Below are 26,552 nucleotides of genomic sequence, written 5' to 3'. Positions count from 1 at the left end.
AAGTAGCCCAGCTTCTGCAAGAGTTTAGATAGTTTTTCAGAGTGGTACTTCAAGGTTATGTTCTCTTAACTTAGTCTTATCTCCTGTCATAATCTGAAGAAACACTTACCTATATGCTCTTCCACACATCCCATAGTTTCCAGCTCCATAAGAACCACCGATAATCACTGTTATTTTAGGTACATTGGCACAAGCTACAGCAGTTACCATCTTGGCACCATCTTTTGCTATCCCTCCAGCTTCATATTCTCTACCAACCATGAAACCTAAAGAATTACAACATGAAAAAAAGGATCACGAACTTTATATTATTATACTGTGCTGTACCTCATACTACATGCTTTATAGCACATGCAGAAAAAAACTGAAGAACAAATTATAAGGCAAGGTCTTCACCAGCTGCTGACAGGCTGATTTCAGAACAGGCTGGAGATTTAGGTACAACAAAGCACACAAGATAGTGTCTAGAAGTAATAGCCTCAACAGTTAACAGCAAAGCCTACAACATAGTGAAACTTCAAAATATTGAGCTTATTCACCTGTAATATTCTGCAAAAACACAATGGGAATATTTCTCTGGCAACACAACTGGATAAAATGTGTACCCTGCAGAGAGGAAAGAAAAAAAAAAAAGCCATTAAAAGTTGTATCAGTGAAGCTATCGCTACCAGCACTGTGAAGTCTGTGACAAGTGTCCTTCGGCTGAAGTCCATGGGAGTATCTGCATCATGAAGTGCTGTACTACTTCTGCCTCACTGAAAGTCAACAGCAAAACATGCATTCACTCTAACAGAAGTAAGAAAATGCCAAAAGTGTGAGTCGAAGGATAAAGCAGAGATAATGTCCTTAAAAAGCATTACTGCTGATACTGCAAACCTCAACTGTTTTGACTCCGTCAATATGTAGTTAAACCACAGACAGCTTCATAGTGTGGCATGTGGCACTAAGTTTTGTAAGACTGTCATGGAAATTAAGACAGCCAGTCAGAATAAAATAACTCCCCATTTCCTGTACGAAACAAGATTATTCTCGGAAACTGGGAAAGGTGCACATACGCTATTCTCTCATGGCCCTGCCAATTCCTGTAACACTCTTTCCTTTTTCTCAGGGCAGATGCCCTCTCCCCATCTTCTAGGAAAAGACCACTTCCTAGGAAAGATATAATAGTAGATTCCAAGCTCCTTTTTCAACTAGAAATAATCTAAATCGATAAAGTTCCTCAGGTTATTTACACACTGCTGGTAAAAAAAAAAGGTATGTAGCACAGCAATGTAAAAAACCTCTAACCTCTTCCCAATACAAAACCAGCAAAACTTATGAAAACAAAGAGGAGAGAAAAATCATAAAGCATAATCTTTAGCTAGTTTTTTCAGGGCGGCACTCAAAAAAAGCATAGTGATGAACATGGTAAAAAGATGTGTCACAACTCATTACAAAAAGGAAAGGAAAAAAAGGAACATTGTTAGATTATGATGCTTACAGAAGCAACATCGACAAAGGTCTCTCTAGGATTGAAACAAGTGAAACTTGACCATCCCCTATTACAGTACCGATATACCAGCAAAAGTCAGCAGAGGAAGATTTCTTGTATTTTTTTCTTTGGTAGGAAAAATGTTGCAGCACTAAATTATCAGAAAAATACTGGAAGTATTAGAAATACTGAAAGAGTTATTTTCAACTTGGAAATAACTTTGTTAAAACAAATACTAGCTGAAAACAATGTCACATACTGCACTGCTCCAAGTTGAAAGTATTCCTTTCAGTACATGAAACCAAATTCTATGTATTATCTTATCACAGCAATAAATCAAGTAAAATTACTTTCTTTCTCCAAATCTCTCATCAAGGTTTTCTTTTCCCTATAGATTTTCAGTACTGACTTCCTCACCATTAGTTTGAGGAGCCTGCTAGAACAAAACTACCATACATAATTGCTATTACAAAAAATTCAGCTTACAGTTTTTTGAAAAAGTAAAGAACTAAACCAAACAACACAGAGCAAGGTTAAGTAATGACTCTGTCATACCCAGAAACTCTTATCACCACCAATCCCCCAAACGCAATCTGTAAAGCACTGTTAACTGCAATGCAATCACAATATTCCATCAAGGATGCCCTTTAATTCACAAAACAGGTATTTTAGCTCACAGATTTTATGAGACTGCACATGTTTTCACTCATTAGTCTAAGCCAGGTGCTGCCACTGCAAAGTATAAAAATTAAATCTCTGGTAAACCAATGAACTAAGTACTGGAATCCAGGTTTGAAATTTTCCAGTTACTACAAAAACAATGATGTGATTTACTGTAGTATTTCACAGTTTAGAGGATACGAGTTACAACTAATTTTATGTATTTTATGCAATCAGTGTGGACTTTTCTTGTAATAGCTGTAAGTTTCAGGATATAATATTTCAACTGTGTTGCAGTCAGACAAATTCAAATGCTGATTTTTTAACCGTGTTTTCCTATTGATCTATCTACTTCCTATCAGAAGAATCTACAGAACACTGCTTCCAAAATATGGTCAATTATTTTTACAGCTTATTAAGATATTTCATGTTTACAGAAAAAACGTGAACCCAATCCACTTTCACTATTTAAAAAAGTTCCTCATTTCAAGAGTAAGTTGTCCACCAGAAGTTTTGTTTCTCAGTGGCAGAGAAGCTGATAATCTATTTATTTACCTTTTTTGCTGACTCTGAGAAAAGGACTCCATTGTTTCCAATAATTCCTACTGGATAACCAAATATTCTTGCAAATCCTGAAGGAGAAAGATAAATACGTAAATTTTCACATATATTTATTTTACCCTAACATACAAAGGCAACACTTCCTCTTGATAACAAAAACTGCTATTCTTTTGAAGAAAAATGTTACTAAAAATATCAGTGGGTGAGCCAAACAGAATGAATCCAACCATAAAAACAGTGGGAACACATGCATAATAATAATTTTATACTTCTGAATACCTGTAATTAAAGTATCCCCATACAAGGCTTTGAATTCATCAAATTTACTCCCGTCTACAATTCTAGCAATGACCTAAAGAAAAAAATAGAAAAATAAAATGAAATTCCTAATCCTTCATAGTTTTTGTTTAGAAAGAAAGGCTATGCTAACATATAACTTACTTAAAATAAATCTTCTCCATTTAGAGAACATCAACCAGCCCATCATATAAATAGTCCGATGGCAGGCAAATCCCACTTACTTTTTGAAGTGTGATTTATCTACATGTTTATAAAAACGGGAATTTCAAGATTAAGAATATTCTAACCAAACCATTTAAATTACACAGGAACAAAGTTTTCCTGATTAGTTAAATTTCAAAGAACTGCAACCTCCGGTTATATTAAACATTAATCAATAGACTTACCTTTATAAAAGAGAAAAACATATACAGCCATGAGTCACTTACTTATAATTAAGTTTATTTTCAGCTTTGCTTAAGTTTGTGACATATAAAAATAATTAAGATCTGTTCTGAGGTTTCTCTGAGATGCAAAGGAGCCATTTTATATAAATTTAGATCCATTGCCAGGATGACATTTGCCAGAAGATATTTATTTCAACTTTAAAAGAACATAAATCCAAGCTATTACAACTTTTGGGAGTGCAGTGTAAGTGAGACTCAATAAAAGTGTTCATCTTTTTTTCCCTTAATGCAAAGCAAATCGTAGTAATTTCTGATAAAGTACTAAGACTCTTCCTAAAATAAATATTTGGTTGGTAGTGAAAAAGGCTCTGAATATGGGATTGATGCAAAATACGAGAAAGGACGTGGTTTCAGATGAAGGTATGGAGGCAAATAATTACACTAGACCAGCAGCAGAATACAATAGTCTCCATAAGTGGTTGGGAGTGCACTGAATTTTTTGGGGTGCTTATCCTCCATAATTTTTTAGATATTTGATATTTGCTTTCACAGGATTAGCAGAAGAAGAAAGCTATCACATCATTCGGCATGTCTATAGAATGCTTTGCCAATGCCAAGTTCCCTATTTTCTGGCAGCTTTTTCAGAATGTTATCAATCTCGCATCCTTGCTCATCCTTCTTAAAAGTACAACCAAAAAACATCGTATTTTCAACGTCATTGCCACTGCAATGGATCTGCTCAACAAAAATATAAAAAAAAATTAAAAGATTTAATGAATTTTTCTAAATAGTCACTATATACCCCAAATCAGATTTCTGTAGACAAACTACGATGATACAAAGAGTGATTTCCTGCAAGAAAACTGAGTGCATGTGTGTATGGCCATGTGAATCTTGCATTTATATTCATACCTCTTTGACATCAAAATTTCTTTTTAGCTGGTCACCAACTATTCCATATATTTCATCAGCAGGAAATAAAGGCTCTTCTGATGGTTCTATAGTCACCTGTAGCAATTTAACGAAACAATTTACACAATAAGGGAGTTATTAGTCCACATTATGACTTAAAAAAACAAACAACAATTAATTTGGCAACTGCCTTGAGCAGTCTTCTCTTCACCAACCACATCAAAATGCTTGTATTGGCTCATCCTCATTTTGCATAACTATCAAGGTTCTTAAACTGAGGGTTGATAAAACTTTCTCACTTACTCTTGTTAGCTTTGTTTCTACTCCTGTGTATACTTCCACACGTGCTCCACTTCTTCTGTGTTATCAAAAATTAAGCATGTCCTCCCACTGTGCCCTATTAGGCAGTGTGCTGGTTTTGGCTAGGATAGAGTTAATTTTCTTCCTAGTAGCTAGTATAGGGCTTTGTTTTGGATTTGTGCTGGAAAAGGTGTTGATAATACAGGGATGTTTTTGTTATTGCTGAGCAGTGCTGACACAGAGTCAAGGCCTTTTCTGCCTCTTGCACCACCCCACCAGCAAGTCGGCTAGGGGTGCACAAGAAGCTGGGACGCAACACACCTGGGACAGCTGACCCCAAATGACCAAAGGGGTGTTCCATGCCATATGACGTCATGCTCAGCATATAAAGCTGGGGAGAAGGAAGAGGGGACATATTCAGAGTTACGGCGTTTGTCTTCCCAAGTAACGGTTACGCATGATGGAGCCCTGCTTTCCTGGAGATGGTTGAACACCTGCCTGCCCATGCGAGGTGGTGAATGAACTCCTTGTTTTGCTTTGCTTGCATGTGTGGCTTTTGCTTCACCTATTAAATGGTCTTTATCTCAACCCATGGGTTTTCGCCCTTTTACTTTTCCAGTTCTCTCCTCTGCCCCACCAGGAGGGAGTAAGCAAGCAGCTGCCTGGTGCTTAGTGGCTGGCTGAGGTTAAACCACAACAGGAAGGTTGTATTCTGAAAAACCTATGAAGATTTTTGCCACGCAACTGAATACACCACCTCACCTTCCTTCAGCTGTTTAGCTTTAATCTTCAAGTCACCCTCTTGTGTCTTGCTAAAATAAGTTAAAGCAATTCCTCTCCCATATGCTATCCATCCTGTTTTTCACAAGGAATTTTTAAATCAATACAATGTAACAGGTCTACCCCCTTTTATACCTTTCATTAATAATCATAGAAAATGTGTATTCAAAAAGATGCTTTAGCAGGTGTCTAATTTTAACTCCATGGGAATGATCATGTGGGCTTAAAATTAAATTAAGCACCTTGCAAGACTGGGTTAATCTTAAAGAGCAATTCTGTGATTCTGAAGCGCTGTTCTAGTTGCTTCACTCTTGCATGTAATCCCAGTGATTTTATTGGGAATAACGCAGCAGGAATGTAATTGCAGAACTGAAACATTACAGAAATCTTTAAGGACAGGAACCATAACTTACAAAGTATCTAAAGTTGGAGACAAAAAATGTATTGGATAAATGAGGAAAAGAAAGGCATTCCTAATCTAAACAATGCAGTGTTTTCAGGTTCTATACACTTACGTCTACTTTCTTTTGGAGATTTAAACTTCTTACAGCTTTCCTTGCTAGATGAAGTGCATGATTGTCATCCAAAGCATAATGATCTGTTACACCAGATTTTCTGCATATAAATAACAATAGCAATATGATGACTTAAAAAAAAAGACTGAAAATTTGAGGTTTGGAAAACTTGTAATACTTTAAAAGTTTTACATTTATCTTTAAAATATAGATGCTACAATACAGCTCTCCATATTTTGTTATGACATTACTTTCAAAATAAAACCCATGCCTGAACTTTTCTTTGAAACAGTGCATTCAAGTTATCAGACATGACATAAAATAGCAACTCTAGGAAGTAAAAAATCTAAATGACAATATAAAAGATGGCAAACATTGGTCAAATGGAAATTAACATTAATTTGAAATTATAAAGAAAACACACGTTTATAAAAGTGTTATAAACTGTCCTTAAAAATTCTTTATTCACTTCATTAAATTGAAGTAAAGATTAAGCATTAATTGTACAGTAACACTTATTGTACAATAATACGTGTTTACTTTTCATTTTAGAACTAGAAAGTGCATAGAATTCTTAGTTTTGATAACAAGTATTCTCTTACAAAAAACACAAGCTATTTTCATCTTGTTTGTAGTAAGTTCGGACAGTAGGAAAGACACATTTTGCAAAAGATATTACCTTTCTCAATGTCTATTATTCTACTAACACTCAGTATTAAAAAATATAGAAAAGTCCTCCATATTATGTGTGATGCTGCAGTACATTAGACATTGTAAGTATTTTAAAAGAGTAAATGAAAGAAACAAGATCCTAACTAGAGTAACATAAGGAAACTATAACAATAAAATGATTCATCAGCACAGATAAGGACACAGAAAATCTTAATTTTCAAAACCTAAACATAATTTTAAAAAGATCTAAATATACATTAATAAAATAAAAATAAAAATAAAAAATAAAATAAAAAATAAAATAAAATAAACCCTACTAAAGTCTAAAGGATGGAAGAAATTAACTCTGGGAAAATATTTCTTTAAACCTGCAGTGAAGATCTGCCCCTCCGAGATCCTCTGCTGATACCTCTTCACCTGTTGCTGCTTTAACCTACAACAAGAAAAGGAAAATGAGCTTTAGAGTTGACACTTCTCTTGCATTAACATTTATATGGGCTTAGTTATAACAATAAAATAGATCTTTGTAAAATGCTTCTTCATTCATATTTCCTCAGTTACTTAGGCTGTTATCATAAGAGACAATGGAAGAGAACACTATCATCACTTCCAACACATTTCAGTTTCCAAGTTTTGTGCCTAAAACAGAAGCACACTCAACAGATATACACACACACTTACTGTTTGTAAAACTAAGTATAGACACTTCTTCACTAGTAGGATTTTTGCTTTTAAATTTGAATGGCTACCCATTTAATAGGAAGGTGTGGCATTTTGATACTAATTAATGAAAAGTTTGTCAGAGACATAATAAACTCGAGTCTTTGTTAAACATCAGAGTAACATACTCTCAAGAGAAATTAGGAGAAACTTCTTCACTGAAAGGGTTGTCAAGTATTGGAACAGGCTGCCCAGGGAAGTGGTTGAGTCACCATCCCTGGAGGTATTTAAAAGACGTGTAGATGTGGTGCTTAAGGGCATGGTTTAGTAGTGGACTTGGCAGTGCTAGGTTAACAGTTGGATTCGATGATCTTAAGGGTCTATTCCAACCTAAATGATTCTATGACTCGATTCTATGAAATAATTCTATACATCTCTCTTTACGTATCTGACACAGTTATGTGGTTATATTGTGATTCTGTGACTACTGCAGAACTTTGAGCAAATCTGAATAGAGCACTGATTTCTATTAGGACAGAAATCTTGACACTCATTTTAATAAATTTTACAAAAAAGGCTTTTTTTCCTCTTCCACAGAAGTGAAATTTTCCTTCTCCAAATCACAGAATTGGAGTTGTGGAGTCCCGTCAGCCACCCTTGGAGACTGTCTAGTTTAACTCCCCTGTTTAAAGCACGGTCAACCAGAGGAGGTTGCTCATGACCATGTACAGTCGAGTTTTGAGTATCTCCAAGGATGGAGACTCCACAACCTCTCTGGACAACTTGGTTCAGCATGACCACCCTTGCACTAAAAGAGTGTTTTCTTACATCTAAACAGAATTTCCTATATTTCAGTTTGTGCCCTGTAGCCTCCTGACCTGTCACTGGGCACCAATGAGGGAAGTCTGGCTCTACTATCTTTACTTGCCCCTGCAAGGTATTCATACACATGGATAGATTCCCTCACATTGGTCTCTTCACCAGGCTGAAAAGTCCCAGCTCTCAGCCCCTTCTCATACATCAGATGCTCCAGTCCCTTCATCATCTTCTTGGACCGTTGCTGACTCACTTGAGTATTTCCATGTCTGTCTTCATCTGGTGTGGTGGGTTGACCCTGGCTGGATGCCAGGTGCCCACCAAAGCTGTTCTATCACTCCCCGTCTCAGCTGGACTGGGGAGAGGAAATACAATGAAAGGATTGCGGGTCGAGATAAGGACAGGGAGAGATCATTCTGCAATCACTGTCATGGGCAAAACAGACTCAACTGGGGAAATTATAAATTAATTTCCATTTTATAAATGAATTTAATTTATTACCAATCAAATCAGAGTAGGGTAATGAAAATTAAACCCAAATCTTAAAACACCTTCCCCCCACCCTTCACTTCTTCCTGGGCTCAAATTCACCCCTCTTTTTCTACCTCCTCCTCGCTAGGGGGGACAGGGAATGGGGCTTGTGGTCAGTTCATCACACATTATTTCTGCTGCTCCTTCCTCCTCAGAGGGAGGACGCCTCACACTCTTCCCCTGCTCCAGCATGGGGTCCCTTCCCATGGGAGACAGTCCTCCACAAACTTCTCCAACATCAGTCCTTCCGATGGGCTGCAGTTCTTCAAGAACTGCTCCAGCCTGGGTCCCTTCTATGGGGTGCTGTCCTTCAGGAAGGGACTGCTTAGGGGTCATAAGTCCTGTCAGCAAACCTGCTCCAGCATGGGCTCCTCTCTCCACAGGTCTACAGGTCCTTCCAGGAGCTTTCTCCAGTGTGGGCTGCCCACAGGGTCACAGCCTCCTTTGGGCATCCCCCTGCTCTGGCGTGGGGTCCTCCATGGACTGCAGGTGGAGATCCGCTCCATGGACCTCCATGGGCTGCAGGAGGACAGCCTGCCTCATCATGGTCTTAACCATGGGCTGCAGGGGAGTCTTTGCTCCAGTGCCTGGAGCACCTCCTCCCCCTCCTTCTTCATTGACCTTGCTGTCTGCAGAGCTGTTCCTCTCATATATTTTTACTCCTCTCTCTGGTGCAAACTGCCCTGTGCCATTCCCCCCCGCCCTTCTTAAATCTGTTATCTCACAGGCACTACCACCATTGCTGATGGGCTTGGCCTTGGCCAGTGGCAGGTCTGTCTTGTCAGCTTGCATTGTCTCTGTTTGGACACAGGGGAAGCTTCCAGCAGCTTCTCGCAGAAGCTACCCCTGCAGCCCTTCTGCTAGCAAAATCTTGCCATGCAAACTCAATACATCCCAGAGCCCAGAGCTGGACGTAGTACCCCAAATGTCTCTTACAAGGGCTAAGTAGATGGGAGGGATCACCACGCTTAACTTGTTGGAAATACTCTCCCTAATGCATACCCGGGATGCTGCTGGCTGCCTTTGCTGCAAGGGCATGTTGCTAGCTCATGTTGAACTTGGTGTCCACTGGGACCTACAGTGCCTTTTCTCCAAGCAACTTCCCAATTGGTTGGTCCCCAGCCTGTTCTGGTGCCCAGGATTACTCCTTCCAAGAAGCATTTGCCTGTTGACTTCAAAAGGTTCCATTCAGCTCCTTTCTCCAGCCTGTTGAGGTCCTTCTGAAAGGCAGCACAATCATCTGCTCTGTTAACCACTCCTCACAAGTTTTTACCATCTGCAAATTTGCTGATGGTGAACTTTGGACCATTTCCCAGGTCATCAATGAAGATGTTAAACAGTACTGGTCCCAGTACTGACCTCTGGCGTACACCACTAGTGACTGACCTCCAGCTTGAGCCCAGCAGTTCAGCCAGTTCTCAGACCACCTCACTGCCCATTTACCCAATCCGTACTTCATCAGTTTGTTGAGGATGTTATGTAAGACAGCTCAAAAAGCCTTGTCAAAGTCAACGTAAACAACCAGAGGCAGACACCTCAGCACAGAGGGATATTGGTTTGGTCAGGCCTAATTTCCACATTGTAAATCCACACTGACTACTTGCAGTCACCTTCTTGTCCATAGTGGTTTTGGAAATAGCTTCCAGGATTATTTGCTCCATCATCTTACCACATACTCCAGTGCAATAAACTGTTCTACAAATCGTAGTTTAAATAGTACAAACTTTCTTAAAGTTCACTGAATTCTAACAAAGTACAAATAAGGCCTTGACAAGATATGTGGGGATTTTCAAAGAAATCCCCGTTCAAGCTATTTTAGCCAGCAATCATCAGAAGAAATGAACACAAACTTTAGAAAAAATGTGCATTTCCCACAATGGATCAGGCTGATGTGTAGAATAGTCCCCAGCACATAAATATACACAAATTGGACAAACTTATCCCTTTTTACCAGACTTCCCCTCACTGCTGAGCACAGAAAGTACAAAATTTTCCCTGGGGAAGGAAGAATCAGAAGCTTCTGGAATGGGATGGAGAAGCCTACAGGCCAACACGGCATCCTGAGCTACCAAGCAGCATTGCCAAGGGTAAGGATATAGATTCCTCAGCTTGGGTGAGTGCAGAAGAATGGCCCTAGAATATTACTACTACTGTGACACTTATCCTCTTACTATTGAGAACTATCTGTTTACGAAGTCATTACTCCTCACCTTTCTAAAAAGAGGGCCAAGGAAATACACTTCGGACTGTACCTGCAATTCACTTTTTTATAGCATACACATCCCAAGACTAATTATAACTAATATCATGGATTTTCTTTCACTTCCTTAGGATGTTTTGTTTTAGGCAGATGAGCAATAAAATCCAATCCAATTTTCTTCATACAGGAAAGACATTCTGAGGAACAAAGCATACACAGTAATAGCTACAATATCTGCTACAACATGGAATGGAAGTTTCTATGGGAGTCTGAAGTAATTTAGATGCTTAGAGAAAGGCAAGCAAAATATTTTCAGTGAGAATATGAACAGCTCTACCAAACAGAAAAGCTGACAGGTAGCGATATTAAAGTTTGATCTATACGCACAAAGATAAGGATCATTACATCTGCAGATTGCTAAGGAACAAATGAAATTGGAGGATAGTTGTGAAATCTTCCTCTGGAAGCAGTGAAAAGTTTTTGTCCTTTCTAACTTTGCAACATCCTTGCAGTCACTGACTTGCCTAGCCAAGTCCTTCCTTTGAGATCTGACTCAGGTGACTCTTTTTCACCTGCCTGTCCTGGCAAAAGTCTCCTGTGCTACATCTCAGCGATACACATGTATGACCTAAATTCCCTTGCAATGTTAAACAATTACCATCCTCTTAGAACAAGAGAGCCTGGTTCCCTATTTTTCAGCTTCCTAGCCAGCTTCCTGGGTAATACTGGGTATTGGCTGTCTTTGTACCTGCTTAATGCTGCGCTTGAAAGAAACTGGCTTTGAGTAAGCTCTCCAGGACACAATACTCAGTGCACCCAAGGGGTGTCCCAGGGTCTAATGAACCTTTCCAGCTCTAACATAGCTCTGAACAGAATCACTCGAGGTGCACAGCACTCCCCAGCACTCTTGCCAATGGAATTTCCATGTCAGAAGAGCTAAGTTTGCTCAGGTCTTTCAGATTTACTAACTGAGCTTCTGCAACAAATTACTCTGAACCCGAGCATGCTGCAGAGCCAGCAGTACTGCCACTTTATATGCCACTGGCTCTAAGCTAATGAACTCTGCTGGACCTACAAAGGGTTTGCACTTAGACAGCTCAGGTGTTCCTGCAACCGGGACCATTATTTGTAGCACAATAACCAAGCTAATAACAGTCTCATGTAAAAGCCCATTTCTTTCATCATACTAATTTCCTTATCTCAATAAAAAGATGTATGAATCACCCAATGTTACTCACTCAACTAATATTATTCTCAACTAGTACCTTCACTCATATTTATGCCACTTTAAAAAAACAACAACTCCTAATATCTAAATTACAGTGATAAATTTACAGAAAATTGCTTAATTTTCAGGGAGGATTTGCCTTTGTTTACCTACAAAGAACAAACTGAAAGAGACTAATACAAGAAAAAAGAAACAGAGACCTAGGTAAGACATTTGAAACAATTACTGCCAAAGAAATTCTAACAGACAAAGAAATTCCAGAATTCTAAACTCTAATGAGCAGTAAATAAATTAACATTAAATGACATAGTTGCTATTAATCAGCTTTTGCTGATGACTTTGTTCTTCTTGTCAACTTGGAAAGCCTCCACTGAAATAATAGAACACTTCAAGCTAAATGCTTTATTTTATTATGGTAGACAACAAAGTATCCTTGTACTTACGGGGGGGGGGGGCGGGGGTGTCCCCACTGCTTTCAATATGCCAGTTACATTCTGAATTTATTTAAGATGTTCAGCAACAGTAATTAGCATTTACCAGCCATAAAAAAGTATGTCTGCATAAATGATAAAAGACTTTTTTCCAAGTTGCACAAGAATTTAAAATCCATCTATATACTTTGGAAGGAAAAAGGGTATAAAATGCTAAATCCACTTTTATCATCAAGGTGACACAGTGGGGAAAAAAACACACTAAAGTAAAAGAAAAAAATGAAATGCAAAAACATACTGTGGAAATGAGAGCAGTGCTATAGAAGTAAACACTAAAGGACATTACAGGTAAGTTCTTCATGCTTTTAAGTAAATTAACATCATCATGCCTTAGGAACTGGTCAACAAAAAAAACCTGTTAGTGGTTGTCTTAAGTGGTGGGAAGAAGTGACTTCAGCAGACTCCCCATCCTCTGTTACTACAGGAATTGAGTAGAGCACTATCTTCATTAACAATGCTGTTACAAAGTGATTTCTCCATTTAGGCATGCTCAGGTTGGAAGGACTTTTTAGAGACGTTAGATTTGCACAACTTTGTCACAAGAAGCACACCTAAAAGTTGCCAGAAGACTATAACCAAAACAAGAGCCAACATGCTGCCTCAGACCAGTTTGTTCAACGAGACAAACATCTGACTATTTCCAAAAAGCAAGTTTATCCAGTCAGACTTCATTGAGACTAGAACAGTTGTGCTGGCTGCTGCCCTACCTGTTAGCTGTAGCACTAACATAATATTTACTACTGGAAATTTCTTTCTTCTCATAAAGCTTGTGGTAAGTAAAATCATCTTTGTCAGCAAGGAATATTATTTGTATTGAGCCTACACTAAAACATACACTGGTACAGCTGTTTTTAAAAAAGTAAACCCCACTCAAGCACTCACTTTCCTGTTGGAGCCAAACTACTATAATTTTAAAGCTGTCTTATGCTGCAATATTTTGCACAATCACAAATTCTACTATGAGTTCCACAATAAAAAAAGTTTTAATTCACAGGAGTTCTTCAGGTCAGTTTCCTTACTAAGAAAGTACGGAAATGATGACAAACTCCGTCGTAAGTGCACCTCCTTTGTAAACTGACATAAAATACAGCAGATCAGTCCAGCTTCTGCAGTTCTCTGATCTTGACTCTGAGGTCTAATATACATGCTTGTACCTTTTTTTTTAATTTCATGTCAAACCTAGAGACTAGGTAGAACGCATTTTTATCATTTAAAATGTGCATGACAATCTAAAAGCAGTACTATAGAAACACCTTAACAAAGTCTGATTTATATATACACCTCTAGCAGACAGAAAAGATTTAATCTAGGATATAAATATTCTGATATACTTAAAAAATACAAACTAATCTACAGAATATGTGGAAATATCTCACCAAGAAAGTTCTCAATAGTTTAAGCTGTGCTATTATCAGCAGCACAAGTGTTTTGGGGGCTATGTGACTAGAAACTTCTGTATCCTTACCAGTGGTGGGCCTCCCAAGAATATTGTTCCCTGTTTGCCAACAATAATACTTTCATCAGCCATCGCAGGTACGTATGCTCCTCCTGCTGTACAGGATCCCATTACAACTGCTATCTGTTGGGAAGACAAAAACCACAAATTAATGAGTTGTCCAACCCTTAAAAATAGCAAATGCACACACTACTATTATATATTGTACCGATTTTAATACAGGTTCAGGGACAGTGCTGCAAGATTATTCTTGCCTGAGAGAGCAAGCTTTTTATTTATGTTTTAGCTTTCCTTCAAAAAAACCCAGTGAATCTCTCTAGTTTTCAACAGTTCCTTAAACTATGATTTTCAGGCCAACCTGCAGGAAAATTCATAGATGAAGTACCATGAGCTATGTATGGGAAACATTTGAAGAGGGACATGTTCTACCATGGTATTTGTTTTTACCAATGAATAGTAGAAGGTTGAAATCTAGAGGTTGCTCCTGGTATTTATGCTTAAGTCAGAGCTTCTTCACCAATGTTAACATCCTTTGAAGGAAATTCCTCACATCTACTAGTATGTAACTTCAATTCCCCTTCAAAGCATGTTTAGTATCTCGTTACAGGCTTTAGCCTGAATAATCTCTGCTTCACCCTTATGCCCAATTTTGAGATGAACATCTATCTAATGAACATTTTCTACCAGTAATATTTCTGTGACACTGTGACAAAACTAACTTGATCCCAGATATGATGAATACTGTAGCAGTATCTGACCATGAAAGTGAAGTTTCTCACTTAACTTCTCCCTCAGGGGAGCTCCTCCAAAGGCCCTTTCAAAACACCTTGTAAAGCAGAAGAAATGGAATACTCATATGGAAAAGGCAGACAATAAGAAACGCTTTCTTTCATAATCACACACACAAAAAACCCACAAAATAATGTTATTTTGTGTTCACTTTGTTCAAAAATATTTCTAAAGCATGATCAAGAAGTGTTCTGTGTTAAATGGTAGTTTAATGTTTGCTCTTAAAAGAAAATAGCACACAGAAATAAAACTTCCAAATCACATTACCTGTATCTAAAAGCAGGAGTAGATTAACTATGTCAACCTGCTATCATCAAATCACAGCTTCTTCAGCAAATGGTTTTCAGTACCTTAACCTATATTCAGAGTCACATGATTAATCTGCAGTATTTCTGTTGTGCATTTAATAAATACCTCCCAGTAAATACAAAGATAACATAAACTTCTACAAATTGGAGAAACTTGGGGAAAAAGTTAATTCGATTTTCTCCCAAGGACTTCTGGGGTTTTTTCCTACTCTTAATTTTACCATGCTCATGCTGAAAAATGTGCCTGCATTTAAACTTTAACTCAGGTGTTACTTTTCCCAGTACATAAATTGGAATATGTATATATGTGAAAAAACAAAATCCACCTGTCAAATAGCACAACCTCAAATTCTCAACTAATGTGCTACTTTCTGACTTCATTCTTTGAATTACTTCATAGGAAATTACTTAAGAGTGCAATAAAAATCAACAGTTTTGAACGCACATACAATATTTTGTACCCACTGACCAGCTTCCTATTGTACCCATGCAGCATATGAGTGAGAGAGAGCTTAGGAAGCAGCTAATGAGAAGCTAATCACAGCCTTCTGATTCACAGCCATACAGACATCAATGCAATTTAAAGCTGCAGTAGGAGTATAATAAATTAGTCACAGATAAACATGGAGGAGGAAATTCAAAGCACCATAGGCAACTGGAAAAAACAAAAGAAAAAAAAGCAAGTACTTTAAGGGCAAAGTCGAGGAGGGCTGATGAACTGATGAAACAGACCTTCAGGCAGGCCACAACAAAGAACAACAGGTAGAAAACTAACAACATCCAGACTCCCATGTCACAAGAGTTAACCAGAATGGAAATCTGAGGGAGCATAATTTCCTAACACCATTTCCTAATGAAACGTCCCCTTAGACAGGGAAGATGATTCTAGCTATCACAGTCTGTAAGCACAGAATCAACAGCAGATTTTAAAATGTTAACAGCACCTTTTTTAAATGAAACAAAGGATAGCAACATCTCCCAAACAAAATACACCCATATTAGATCCTTTAAATGAAGTAAGCACTTCAGTAAAGCATTTTTCCCAATCTTCCATAAATATTTTAAGAAAATTAAACTTTCATCAATGTCATATCAAACAGAAATGTGTTTTATTAAAAAGCAGATCTTTCCTATACTTAGTTTTTATTTTATAAGAGTACAATGCTACTCTTAATACAACACTATATGGTAATCAAAATAAATTCAGCTTTGGAAGGAACTTTACAAATATGTTTAAGTTTTTTCAAGATATTCACGAAAACACCAGCATGATTTCAGGGCCAGTCATTTTTAGAAAGGTCCTGCCTAACGTCAGTGATTTCAGCCTTGCAAACTGGGTTTACGTATTTACCTTTGACATACCTAAAAATCACTACTCCCATACCAGATAATGACTGGAATCTCTAGCAAAAATAAGGTTTATTAAAACTTCTCCTAAGGAGGTAATTCAGCAAAACAAGCCTGTCTGACTGTCTCCTTTGATACTTGCTGTTCCACAAAAATGCTGGGACCAATTTTATTCACATGTATAAAACTGACGTACAACCTAGACCTATCAGTGACTCCACAGGATGGCCAGCTTGTAAACATTTTTTAGTGTTCTATATAGTTATAGCACTACATATAACACTATAAATAATATAGTATTCTAACAAAACAATGCTTTTCCTCTGGAGACCTAGCTAATAAATACAATTGCTCCACTTTTATTGTTGGAATCTTCAGCCTCGGATTTCTCTGGAGGCAATGGATTTCAGGATTCTTTGGTAGAGGAAAAGATGGTTGAAGATTTGAAGTGGGACGTGCTTCCAACATGTGCCAAAAAGGTACCAAGGTAACAAATGTAGTTTCCTCAGAAATCATGCAAAGCCAATGAGTGCCATGTAAGGAGTCAGATGGAATACTGTACCCTTGACTATTGCATCTGCTTCATGCTGATAGGAAGTATTAGCTTCTACGTCATCCTTTTGGACTAGGAGATTCAAACAAGCACAACTTCTCACAGAGAATAAATAAAAATGGTTCCTGCCGAAGCATGCCTCTCAATGACAGTGGTTGGTAAGAATGGAGACAATAAAGTCCTCTTTCCACCTTACATTAATGATGAGTACAACAGCCAAGTATGTCAAAACAATATGGTGGTGAATTACATGACAGTACTTAGACGAAACAGCAAGTTAGCTAAACATTTACTCTGCTTGAGGTTCCAACACCTATTTCTAAGCCTAATGTTCTAAAACAATTTTTCTTCCCAGGTAGGATATTCTCAAAATCTCCTTCACCTTCTGTCATCCAGCCAATATAAAGTAATAAGCACTGAACTGACAACTACACCCAGGAGCAGGCTCTTGAAATTAAGATAATTCAGTGACAATGCCAGCTCACTGCTTAGCAGTCAAAAAAGAAAAAAAAAAAATCAAAGATGTTAGGAACTACTGGCAAAGGAATAGGAAAAAGAATAGTTAATATCATCACGCTATTATATAAATCCATCATTAGTTGACATAGTGAATAGTGCAGTCTGGCTCCTTCACCTCAAAAAATATATAATGAGACCTGGGAAAACATTTACAGAAGATAAACTAAGACCACCAAACGTATGGGGCCCTTTCTGTAGGAAGAACAGCTACGTAAGTTTGAATCCTTTGGCCTCCTAAGGGGTGTAAGAGGCAGGTACATGAGAGGGCTACACAACCATATGAAGAGGCTGGGACTGACTAGACTTTGTAGGAGCAATCTGGTCATCTGCTTTCCTGGAGTATTCTTTTATTTGAACGAGGTTATCTTCAAAGACCATGGATGACTCTGCCCTCCCTGGCAGCCTCTCACAGGTCCTCACTGACAATTCCCTTAACAAGTCCAAGACTACTCTCCTGCAGTCCAGGGTCTTTATCCTGCTATCTGCCTTCCTCACCTCCACTGGGACCTTATACTCTGTCCTCCACCTTCACTGCAGCCAAGGCTGCCATCAGAAATTGTATCCTCAAACAGTTCGACATTCTTCATGAGTAATAGATCCAGAAATGCACCTCCTCCAGCACGCCACCTGCATCAAAAAACTGACCCCAACACACTCCTGAAATACCCATGACACAAAAACACTTCTAAATCCAGGAACTGTGACTAACAGTAATTCTATGCATCATTAATACATTAGAAAATAACCTCATTGCTAGCGCAGTTTTATCATACAGCACATCAGTATATAAAATGGATATATAAATATATGCATACCTCTGTTAGTAGAAAGTATGTCTTATTTACTAGCCATCATCAAAGGGGTCCTCACCTTTACAGCGTTGATGCAGAATAATCAAGTATTCCAAGAGATTTCCTAGTCCGTCCTCACATGGCCCTACATACTATGTTGTCAAGTCCCTTTTTCTCCCACTCTAAGAGAGAAGCAGCTAGGTCATGTCATTAACACTAAGGCCAAGAAAGACGACAGATTCTTCAAAACTATAATGACTTTTTGTGGACAGTTAATTGTGTTTACAGTGCCTCCAATTCCCAGACTGGGTCACCAGGGCAGCACAGCAAAGTACTGTCAAAAACAAAGCATGGGTACAAGCCTTGAAACCAGATAAAGGCAGCAAGCATAAAAACTAATTAGTACATATCATTCTTGAGTAAAAGCAAATTACCTGAGGAATTCCTTGTGAGGACATGACTGCTTGATTATAGAAAATACGGCCAAAGTGATCTCGATCTGGAAATACTTCTGCTTGCCGAGGTAAATTTGCTCCCCCTGAGTCAACTAGAATGAATGAAAAAATATTAACATGTCTTTGAACAGTGCTACATACTTAAGTTTTTGGTAAAGTATCTGATATGACTTAAACAGCAATTACTATTGCTAACACTGTATGTATCTGATATGACTTAAACAGCAATTACTATTGCTAACACTGTATGTATTCCATGAATCTAGATATATTAGGATATTCTTCTTGGAAAAAACAAAGAAAAATAGTAACACCCCCCAAATAACATCCATCCCAATCATTCTAATTGAAAATAAATTCAGATGTGCTTAGCAATGCAATTGTACCTCCCTAAAGAAAATTCTAAACTCATCTTACTGCAAAACGTTTATTTACACTGTCAATGTACCATTTTAACTCAATTATTCTATTGCAATTCTGTCATAAGCTGCAGAAAAGGGTGAGATGAACCACCACTGAATTCAAGAGGTACAGCATGTGTACCTTCATACCCCGATTATATGGACATACCGAAGACCTCATACCATCTTTATGAACCTTCACTTACTATGTGTCCATGCCTCATGACCTCCAGCTTAAAGGTCTCCAACTGCAGCTACCTCTCCACTCCCAAATAATGAAAATACATCTTGGCATAAGACTCCAAAGAAGGATAGAAGACTAGAAGGAAATGCACAGGGAGGCCAAGCATCTCTGACAACTCTGGCTCCTGATCAGTTTTCACCTACTAGCAACAAGTCCACACGTACATTCTCATGTTGCATTACTGTAGCCAGTAATGCCCTACATTGAGCTTTACCGTGAAGCAAGGCTTTGATTCTTTCCCCCATCCTTGCAGAACTGCTCCCCCAAACCAGCATCAACTCCAGCAACTAGACCAACTCCAACCTGGTCAACACACCAGTGTTGTTAAATGGGCCATCCCTGAATACAAAAGAAAATGCCTACACCAGTGGCTGACTCAATAACAAATGGCACAATGTGTCCACATCAGAGATTTAACAAGTAGGTGGCTACCACTGAGGGAAAAGGCAGTTCTAATGGCATGAAAATTACATGGTCAGCAAAGTGCATAGCGACAACGAAGCACTCCCTGCACAACTGAAACTAACTGAAATGAGCCCAGTTACAGAAATTGCAAAGGTAAAATAATTCACCAGCTTTAAGTAACGAGCAGTATATACACAGGGACTATACATTTCAAAGGTGGAATAAAAAAGTTAAAACTTTTGTTTCAAAGGCATATCTATGTCCCACAGTTCCTCATTCCACAAGATCTTAAAACAGTAGAATCACACGTAATTGCTCGCTGATAACTCACTAAAAATAAAGAGTTGTCTGAACAGATAGAATTTGCTGGTAATTCAGACTAAAAAAATCATACAGTCGTTTTGCAAACAGCAAAGCTAAGTTTCTTCTGTTTTTTATGACTAAGATAAAATTTAGCCCTCTCCTTGCCCCCAAGACTCCTTCCATTGCAGTACGACAATCCCACAAAGTCCCCACCCACACTGTCCCCATATCCACCCCACCAACACTTCCAAGTTCACATTTCTTCTAATCCCTCCCTCAGTACTCTTTGCATGTTTGGCCTACCAATAGGGCAGGAAATTACAAATGTTTATGCTGGCCAGGACCTACACTTATGTTGGCTATTTAACTAGTGCAGGCATCCCAGCTGGCAAACCAATTAATGCCTCTCAGCTGCTATATAACCTGCCAAGCCAAGCAGAACAGAAAAAGACTAACCCACTCTATTTTTCAAATGGAGACAACATGTCTTCTCTCATGCTGACTTACACAAAAAGCACAGGAATACACACTCTCTCAGATCTCTCTGTCAAATTTGGCTGAAATTGGCTAATGGGTTCTAAAGTTATTAGACTGGGAGTTGAACCTGAAAGACAGACATTGGCAGAAAGCTCTTGTATTTGTACAAAACCAGGCTCAGAAAATACTGCTTGTAATATATTAAAGACATTTGGCATTCTGATCGTAACCTTTAATAAAAGTACACGTAAGTAAAACTTACATGAAGGTTTGGCTAAATACTGATTTCATAGACTAAACTTAAAATGCAAAATAATATATAATGAAATTTCTGCTTCAGGAAAATTAACCCCAAATTGTAAAAATCTCATGATCCAAACTATTACTGACGCTTTTGGCACTGAGACTTTTTTGATTTCTTTGGTATGTTCTCTCATACAACTATGTGCTCCACCAAAAAGCAAAGTAACTTTTTTTTAAAAACTGTAATTTGAATTAAGACTGGACGATACTACAGGATGGATTGCTGAAGAATGACTGAAAGGAAAGGAATAAGAAAGAACTGATACAGTGGCACAGTTATATCTGTATCTTATGAACCCAGCCCTACAGCAGTGCAGAGGACAGCGCTGAGAAGCTATGAGTACCCTCCGGTTAAGATTTGCCACTAATCTGTAGAGGTAACAGTATTGATGAAAATAGATTTGAATATGTGCATCTGAAATACAAACCTGGTTAGTCAAATCTGGGGACACATCAGTCTCAACAACATTGAAGAAGCAGTGGCTTATCTAGCAATGCCCTTAACAAAGGACATTTGCTACTTCTGCAATGGGACTTACCCAAATATAAGCAAGGGAGATGATTTTGCATTGCAATTTCTTGAGCACGTAAATGTTTCTTAACAGTGATGGGATAATAGGTACCACCTTTGACAGTTGCATCATTAGCAACAATCAAGCATTCCACCCTAAAAATAAAAGAAGTTTAGGAGAGAGAAAAATATTTCTAATGAATAAGTACGTTTGTTGGTTAAGAACTGCAACATGCCAAGGACCCTTGAAGCCCTGATGCTCAAAAAGAGCCCTCCTTACCTGCGTTCCCTCAAATGCACACTGTAACAGCAGTCTCAGCATTATGATGTCCTGTGTCACAGCCCCTTAACTCCCTAAAATAATGCTGTATAGCATCATATTTAATTTCAACAATAGTCTTGGAGGTACTTTTAGTGAGCAAAGCTACTTCTTAGCCTAGAACTCCGCCCTATTTTTTGAAAATTGCCTTATTGATGCACTAATCTCTTTCCTTCATTGTACACCAAAAACTATATCTGCTTCTGCTTTAATATGGGATACACTAACTAAAAAAACCCCATAAAATAACTTCCTTTTAGCTAAAACTGAACAAGTTAAGACACAAACTTCGTTGATTTTTTGGGTGTCAGAAACAAAACACTGAAAATGCTGATAGCTTAATACTGGAAACTAAACAAAATTATACCTTCTTCCTTTTCATATCATCAATAATGTAGATTACAGCTATCTCTCACCCAGATATTCGCCCAATGCCTGTGATAATGCCTCCTGCCGGTACCTCTTCATTACCATACAACTGGTAACCTGCAAACTGTGAGAACTCCAAGAATGGAGACCTGAATAATGACAAATATAACACGACTTTAAAAAGGAATTGGACATATTTGCCCTTGAATCTCACTTAAAAGGTTACATTTTTAAAAATGAGGTTTTTTTTTAAAAAGAGATTATTATTTCAAAGAACACTTCTGTAAAATTTCAGCTGTGTTATTTGCCAGTGTTCATGGAATCTAAAGAGAAAACAAGCCTGTTACAGTACTTACCTGCAAAAGAAAACCTGAAGTGTTTCTAAAAGCAGAAAGTACCTACCCAGGATCAATAAGCCTGTCAATTCTCTCTCTGGGTAACAGCTTTCCTCTTGATGTGTGAAGCTTACGAGCTTTTTCTCCACCTCCTGTGATACAATAGCAAATTGTTAGATTTACTGTGGACACAGATAGATAAATCACCACTTATATTAAAACTTAGAATGGAAGCACTGATGAGTTCCCCAGTTTTTGAAGTATGGACCTTAATAATGTATTTAATAAACAATAGTTTTCACTTCAAACAGATTTAAGGTATTGATAAAGATCCTAGCTTTTCAGATCTATTCCATTTCCCCCCTCATTTTTTATAGTTAGTCTTGAGGTAAAGACTTTAATAAACACAATTATCTGAAACTTTCCCCGACTGCTTGGCAATGAGCTGAAGGGCTGAAAAAGCAAACACCAGACGAAAGCACAGCAGTAAGAACTACAAAAAATACTATTCCCCAAACCTGGGTCAAAATAGCTATGCTGAATCCAATCTTGAAAGACCCAACACAAGCTGGATTCTTTTCCTTAGATCATTCCAAAACTGTAAGCAGAGTTCAGACACACAGCATTTAGTATCAATTTTATCTTTGCTTCATTTCAGCCCTTTACTTGAGGTCATCCTAATTCATATCTTTTGTTCTCTAGAGCTTTTTGTCATTCAATACTTAAGATCTGTTGACACACCTCAACGTCTTTATAACAACAGCTTATACAAACATTGCCTATGTAGACAGATCACTGATCTACCTCATCACTCTAAAACTGTCTCCCTGTCCAAACTAACTAAAGAAGGTGCTATTTTGCTAACATTTCTCCTGAGACTTCAAGATTTCTTCGTAAGCTAAGCATTACAGAAACAAGAGCTTTTAAGCCTACCTTTCAAGCCTACCTTGCCTTCCTTGATCACTATGCACATCATTTCCTACCTGTTAGGCAGAAAGCCCACAATTTATTTCTGATTCAGTCTGTTCATTAGGTCTGTATGTGCAGCCTAAATCTAAATCTTGTAAACTCTTTCTGTACAAGTTTCTTAAGATACAACCTCTTATATCCACCCACAGGGCTAATACTCTCCTCTGTACAAGTTCTCAACACCCCACATCATAACTACATTTTCTGACTTCCATCTTGCCTTTCTCATTTACATCCCAAATGCTGCAAAAATAATTTTCCATCCTGTGATTTTTGTCATCTCTGTGCACCCCCCTCTTCATACACTAATCATAAAAGCTTGCCCTCTGGACCCTGTAGCCATTCTATTGAACTTGTCAAAGATCAAGACATTTGTTCTACCCTATGCTAGCCTCCATTCTGTAGACTGTGAGAAGCAGTGTCCCTGACAATGAAGGGGGCAAATTTCCAAATTCGGAGGCATTTAATTTTAAATCCCTTCTCTAATTTGGCCATCACAGTAACGTCTATAAAAATTTCACTGTTACTGCTGATGTGCTATGACTGCTGCCAGTCACAGAAACTGAAAGTATCTCAGTTGCCTCTAGTGCTTGTCTTCAGAAATCCATCTGTTGTTAACTTATCGTAGCCTGTAAATTCTTTGGGGCAGGGACCACATTTCTGTTACACAGCTGGGGATTACTCAGTAGAATGGGATACAGGTTCACCAAAGCCCTAACCACTGAAGCAACAGATAATGAAGCATTCATCACAAAGACCTCAAGCAAGAGCTCATGCTTTGAAAGACAGCTCTTACAAAGAAACAGATGTTGCACTTACCCTTCACAAGCATTCAACGTAAGTACCTAATTCTTATCATATATTTAAATGACAGGCAAAGCAGTGTTAATCAATGTCACTCAAAACGGTGTATTAAAATCCTGGTACAGCTCTCTGAGATGGGAGAAAAGACGAGGGCCATGTTCTTGTCCTGTTATAACGTAATGGGGAAGAACAGGAAAATGTGCAGCCGTGAAGAAGGCCATGATCCTGAGCCACACAGGGAACTGCTGAACAGTTCCATAACAGTTCCATAACAGTTCCATACACCCATAAAAGACAGAGGATAGTCCATGGGTTTCAGCGTCTCCTCAGGAAATCCTGAAGCTTTGTTTCACAGCAAGCAAGAAAAAACACTAAGCACAAAATCATAACTATGCTTGCTTCCAAAGGTGTAAAAGCAATTGCATTATATAAGAAACAGTGTCTGAAGAGACAAACAGTATCATGATGGACACAAGAAGGGGAGAATTAAAGCTGCATGCTCAACCTCTGGCAGCACAGCTCAGCATTTATAAACCATTTTTATTTTATCATCCCCATTAATTACAGTCAACTGTAATTAATTCAGGTAGTCTTACAAGTCAAGAAGATGAAACACAGATTTCAATCTGTTAAACTATTACAGACTTGCTTTTGTTTGCCAGCACAATTACAGCTAGAGTCTTTGAAAATCCTCTTTGCATGTGAAGAGACTAACATCTAACTTGAACAGAAGCACATTTGCCAAATCAATTTGTTATAAAAGCAGGCAGCAGTGAAGGAAGCAGATGAAGTGGAAAGTGTATCAGTAAAAGCCTTTTATTAATAATTCCATCTATTTTTAAAAATCTTGCCATTAGAAACATGCATTCCATTAGATCTTAACCGATTAAAAACTACCCGACTAAATATCAGTTTTCACTACGTGCTTGCTTACTTTTTGCCTCTCTGGCAATGAAATTAATCTTCTATTTGACTAAATCAGCCTTGCTTTCATGTCTAATGAAATTAGAAATTTACAGAATCACAGAATGATAAAGGTTGGAAAAAACCTTTAAGATCATCAAGTCCAACCATCAACCCACCACCACCAAGCCCACTAAACCATGTCCCGAAGCGCCACGTCCACGCGTTTTTTGAACACTTCCAGAGATGGCGACTCCACTACCTCCCTGGGCAGCCTGTTCCAATGCTTCACCACTCTCTTGGTGAAGAAATTTTTCCCAATATCTAATCTAAACCTCCCTGGCGCAACTTGAGGCCATTTCCTCTCATCCTATCACTAGTTACTTGGGAGAAGAGACCAACACCCACCTCACCACAACCCCCTTTCAGGTAGTTGTAGAGAGTGAGAAGGTCTCCCCTAAGCCTCCTCTTCTCCAGACTGAATAACCCCAGTTCCCTCAGCCGCTCCTCATAAGACTTCTGCTTCAGACCCCTCACCAGCTTCATTGCCCTTCTTTGGACACGCTTGAGCACCTCAATGTCCTTCTTGTAGTGACGGGCCCAGAATCGAACACAGTATTCGAGGTGCGGCCTCACCAGTGCCGAGTACAGGGGCACAATCACTTCCCTACTCCTGCTGGCCACACTATTTCTGATACCGGCCAGGACGCTGTTGGCCTTCTTGGCCACCTGGGCACACTGCCGGCTCATATTTAGCTGGCTGTCAACCAGCACCCCCAGGTCCTCTTCTGCCAGGCAGCTCTCCAGCCACTCTTCCTCAAGCCTGTAGCATTGCATGGGGTTGTTGTGATGGAAGTGCAGGACCCTGCACTTGGCCTTATTAAACCTCATACAGTTGACCTCAGCCCATCCATCCAGCCTGTCCAGATCCCTCTGCAGAGCCCTCCTACCCTCCAGCAGATCAACACTCCCACCCAGCTTGGTGTCATCTGCAAACTTACTGAGAGAGCACAAATTATGTCTGTTAACTAGAAAAACCCCAAATTTTGAATGAAGTTAGCTTGGACATAAACCTTTTAACTGACAGAAGACAGTAAATCTAAACAGATCAGCTAAAATTTCAGTATGACTACTAAAATCCAGCAAATACGTTGCATCTGAATGAACTGATTAATGAATGTACAGCTATAGGGGAAAAAAATCCAAAGAACAAAAGTTATTTATGGACCAAATTAAACACATGTTTTAAAATCTAGACTATCATACTTACCTAGTCTGATTTTTTCTGCTTGCTCTTGGAGTTCGGTTACCAGTGCTTTCATTCGTTCATAGTTTTCCTAAGTGGGGAACAAAACAGCATTTTAAATTTAACCAAGAGTGACAGTATTATTTTTTAATAAAGGAACACAGAGAATACAAGATTTATTTATCTTCCAATCTCATTTTACCTTATTAAATACTGGCTTTGTATTGTCTTTAAAGTAATAACATTTCTACCTATGTATTGG

The 26,552-nt window shown here is 38.4% G+C and overlaps 1 protein-coding gene across 1 annotated transcript in view; it reads right to left on the bottom strand.

Annotated features, from left to right (window-relative positions):
* MCCC2 (methylcrotonyl-CoA carboxylase subunit 2) overlaps positions 1-26,552 on the bottom strand; it is a gene marked incomplete at both ends in the record, with an annotated part of 41,435 nt that overhangs the window by 10,314 nt on the left and 4,569 nt on the right. The window contains 13 exons of the mRNA XM_082012901.1: positions 110-266; positions 540-606; positions 2,687-2,763; positions 2,972-3,044; positions 4,291-4,386; positions 5,886-5,985; positions 6,926-6,990; positions 13,949-14,062; positions 18,681-18,793; positions 21,374-21,501; positions 22,081-22,182; positions 22,436-22,520; positions 26,315-26,381. Coding sequence (XP_081869027.1) covers positions 110-266; positions 540-606; positions 2,687-2,763; positions 2,972-3,044; positions 4,291-4,386; positions 5,886-5,985; positions 6,926-6,990; positions 13,949-14,062; positions 18,681-18,793; positions 21,374-21,501; positions 22,081-22,182; positions 22,436-22,520; positions 26,315-26,381 — 1,244 coding nt within the window. The remainder of the gene's footprint in view (positions 1-109; positions 267-539; positions 607-2,686; positions 2,764-2,971; positions 3,045-4,290; positions 4,387-5,885; positions 5,986-6,925; positions 6,991-13,948; positions 14,063-18,680; positions 18,794-21,373; positions 21,502-22,080; positions 22,183-22,435; positions 22,521-26,314; positions 26,382-26,552) is intronic.

This window comes from Phaethon aethereus, assembly GCF_964289735.1.
Source record: "Phaethon aethereus genome assembly, chromosome: Z".
In the NCBI taxonomy this organism is placed as follows: domain Eukaryota; kingdom Metazoa; phylum Chordata; class Aves; order Phaethontiformes; family Phaethontidae; genus Phaethon; species Phaethon aethereus.
Note: the sequence above shows the minus strand (reverse complement) of the source record. Positions and strands in the feature narration are given on the sequence as shown.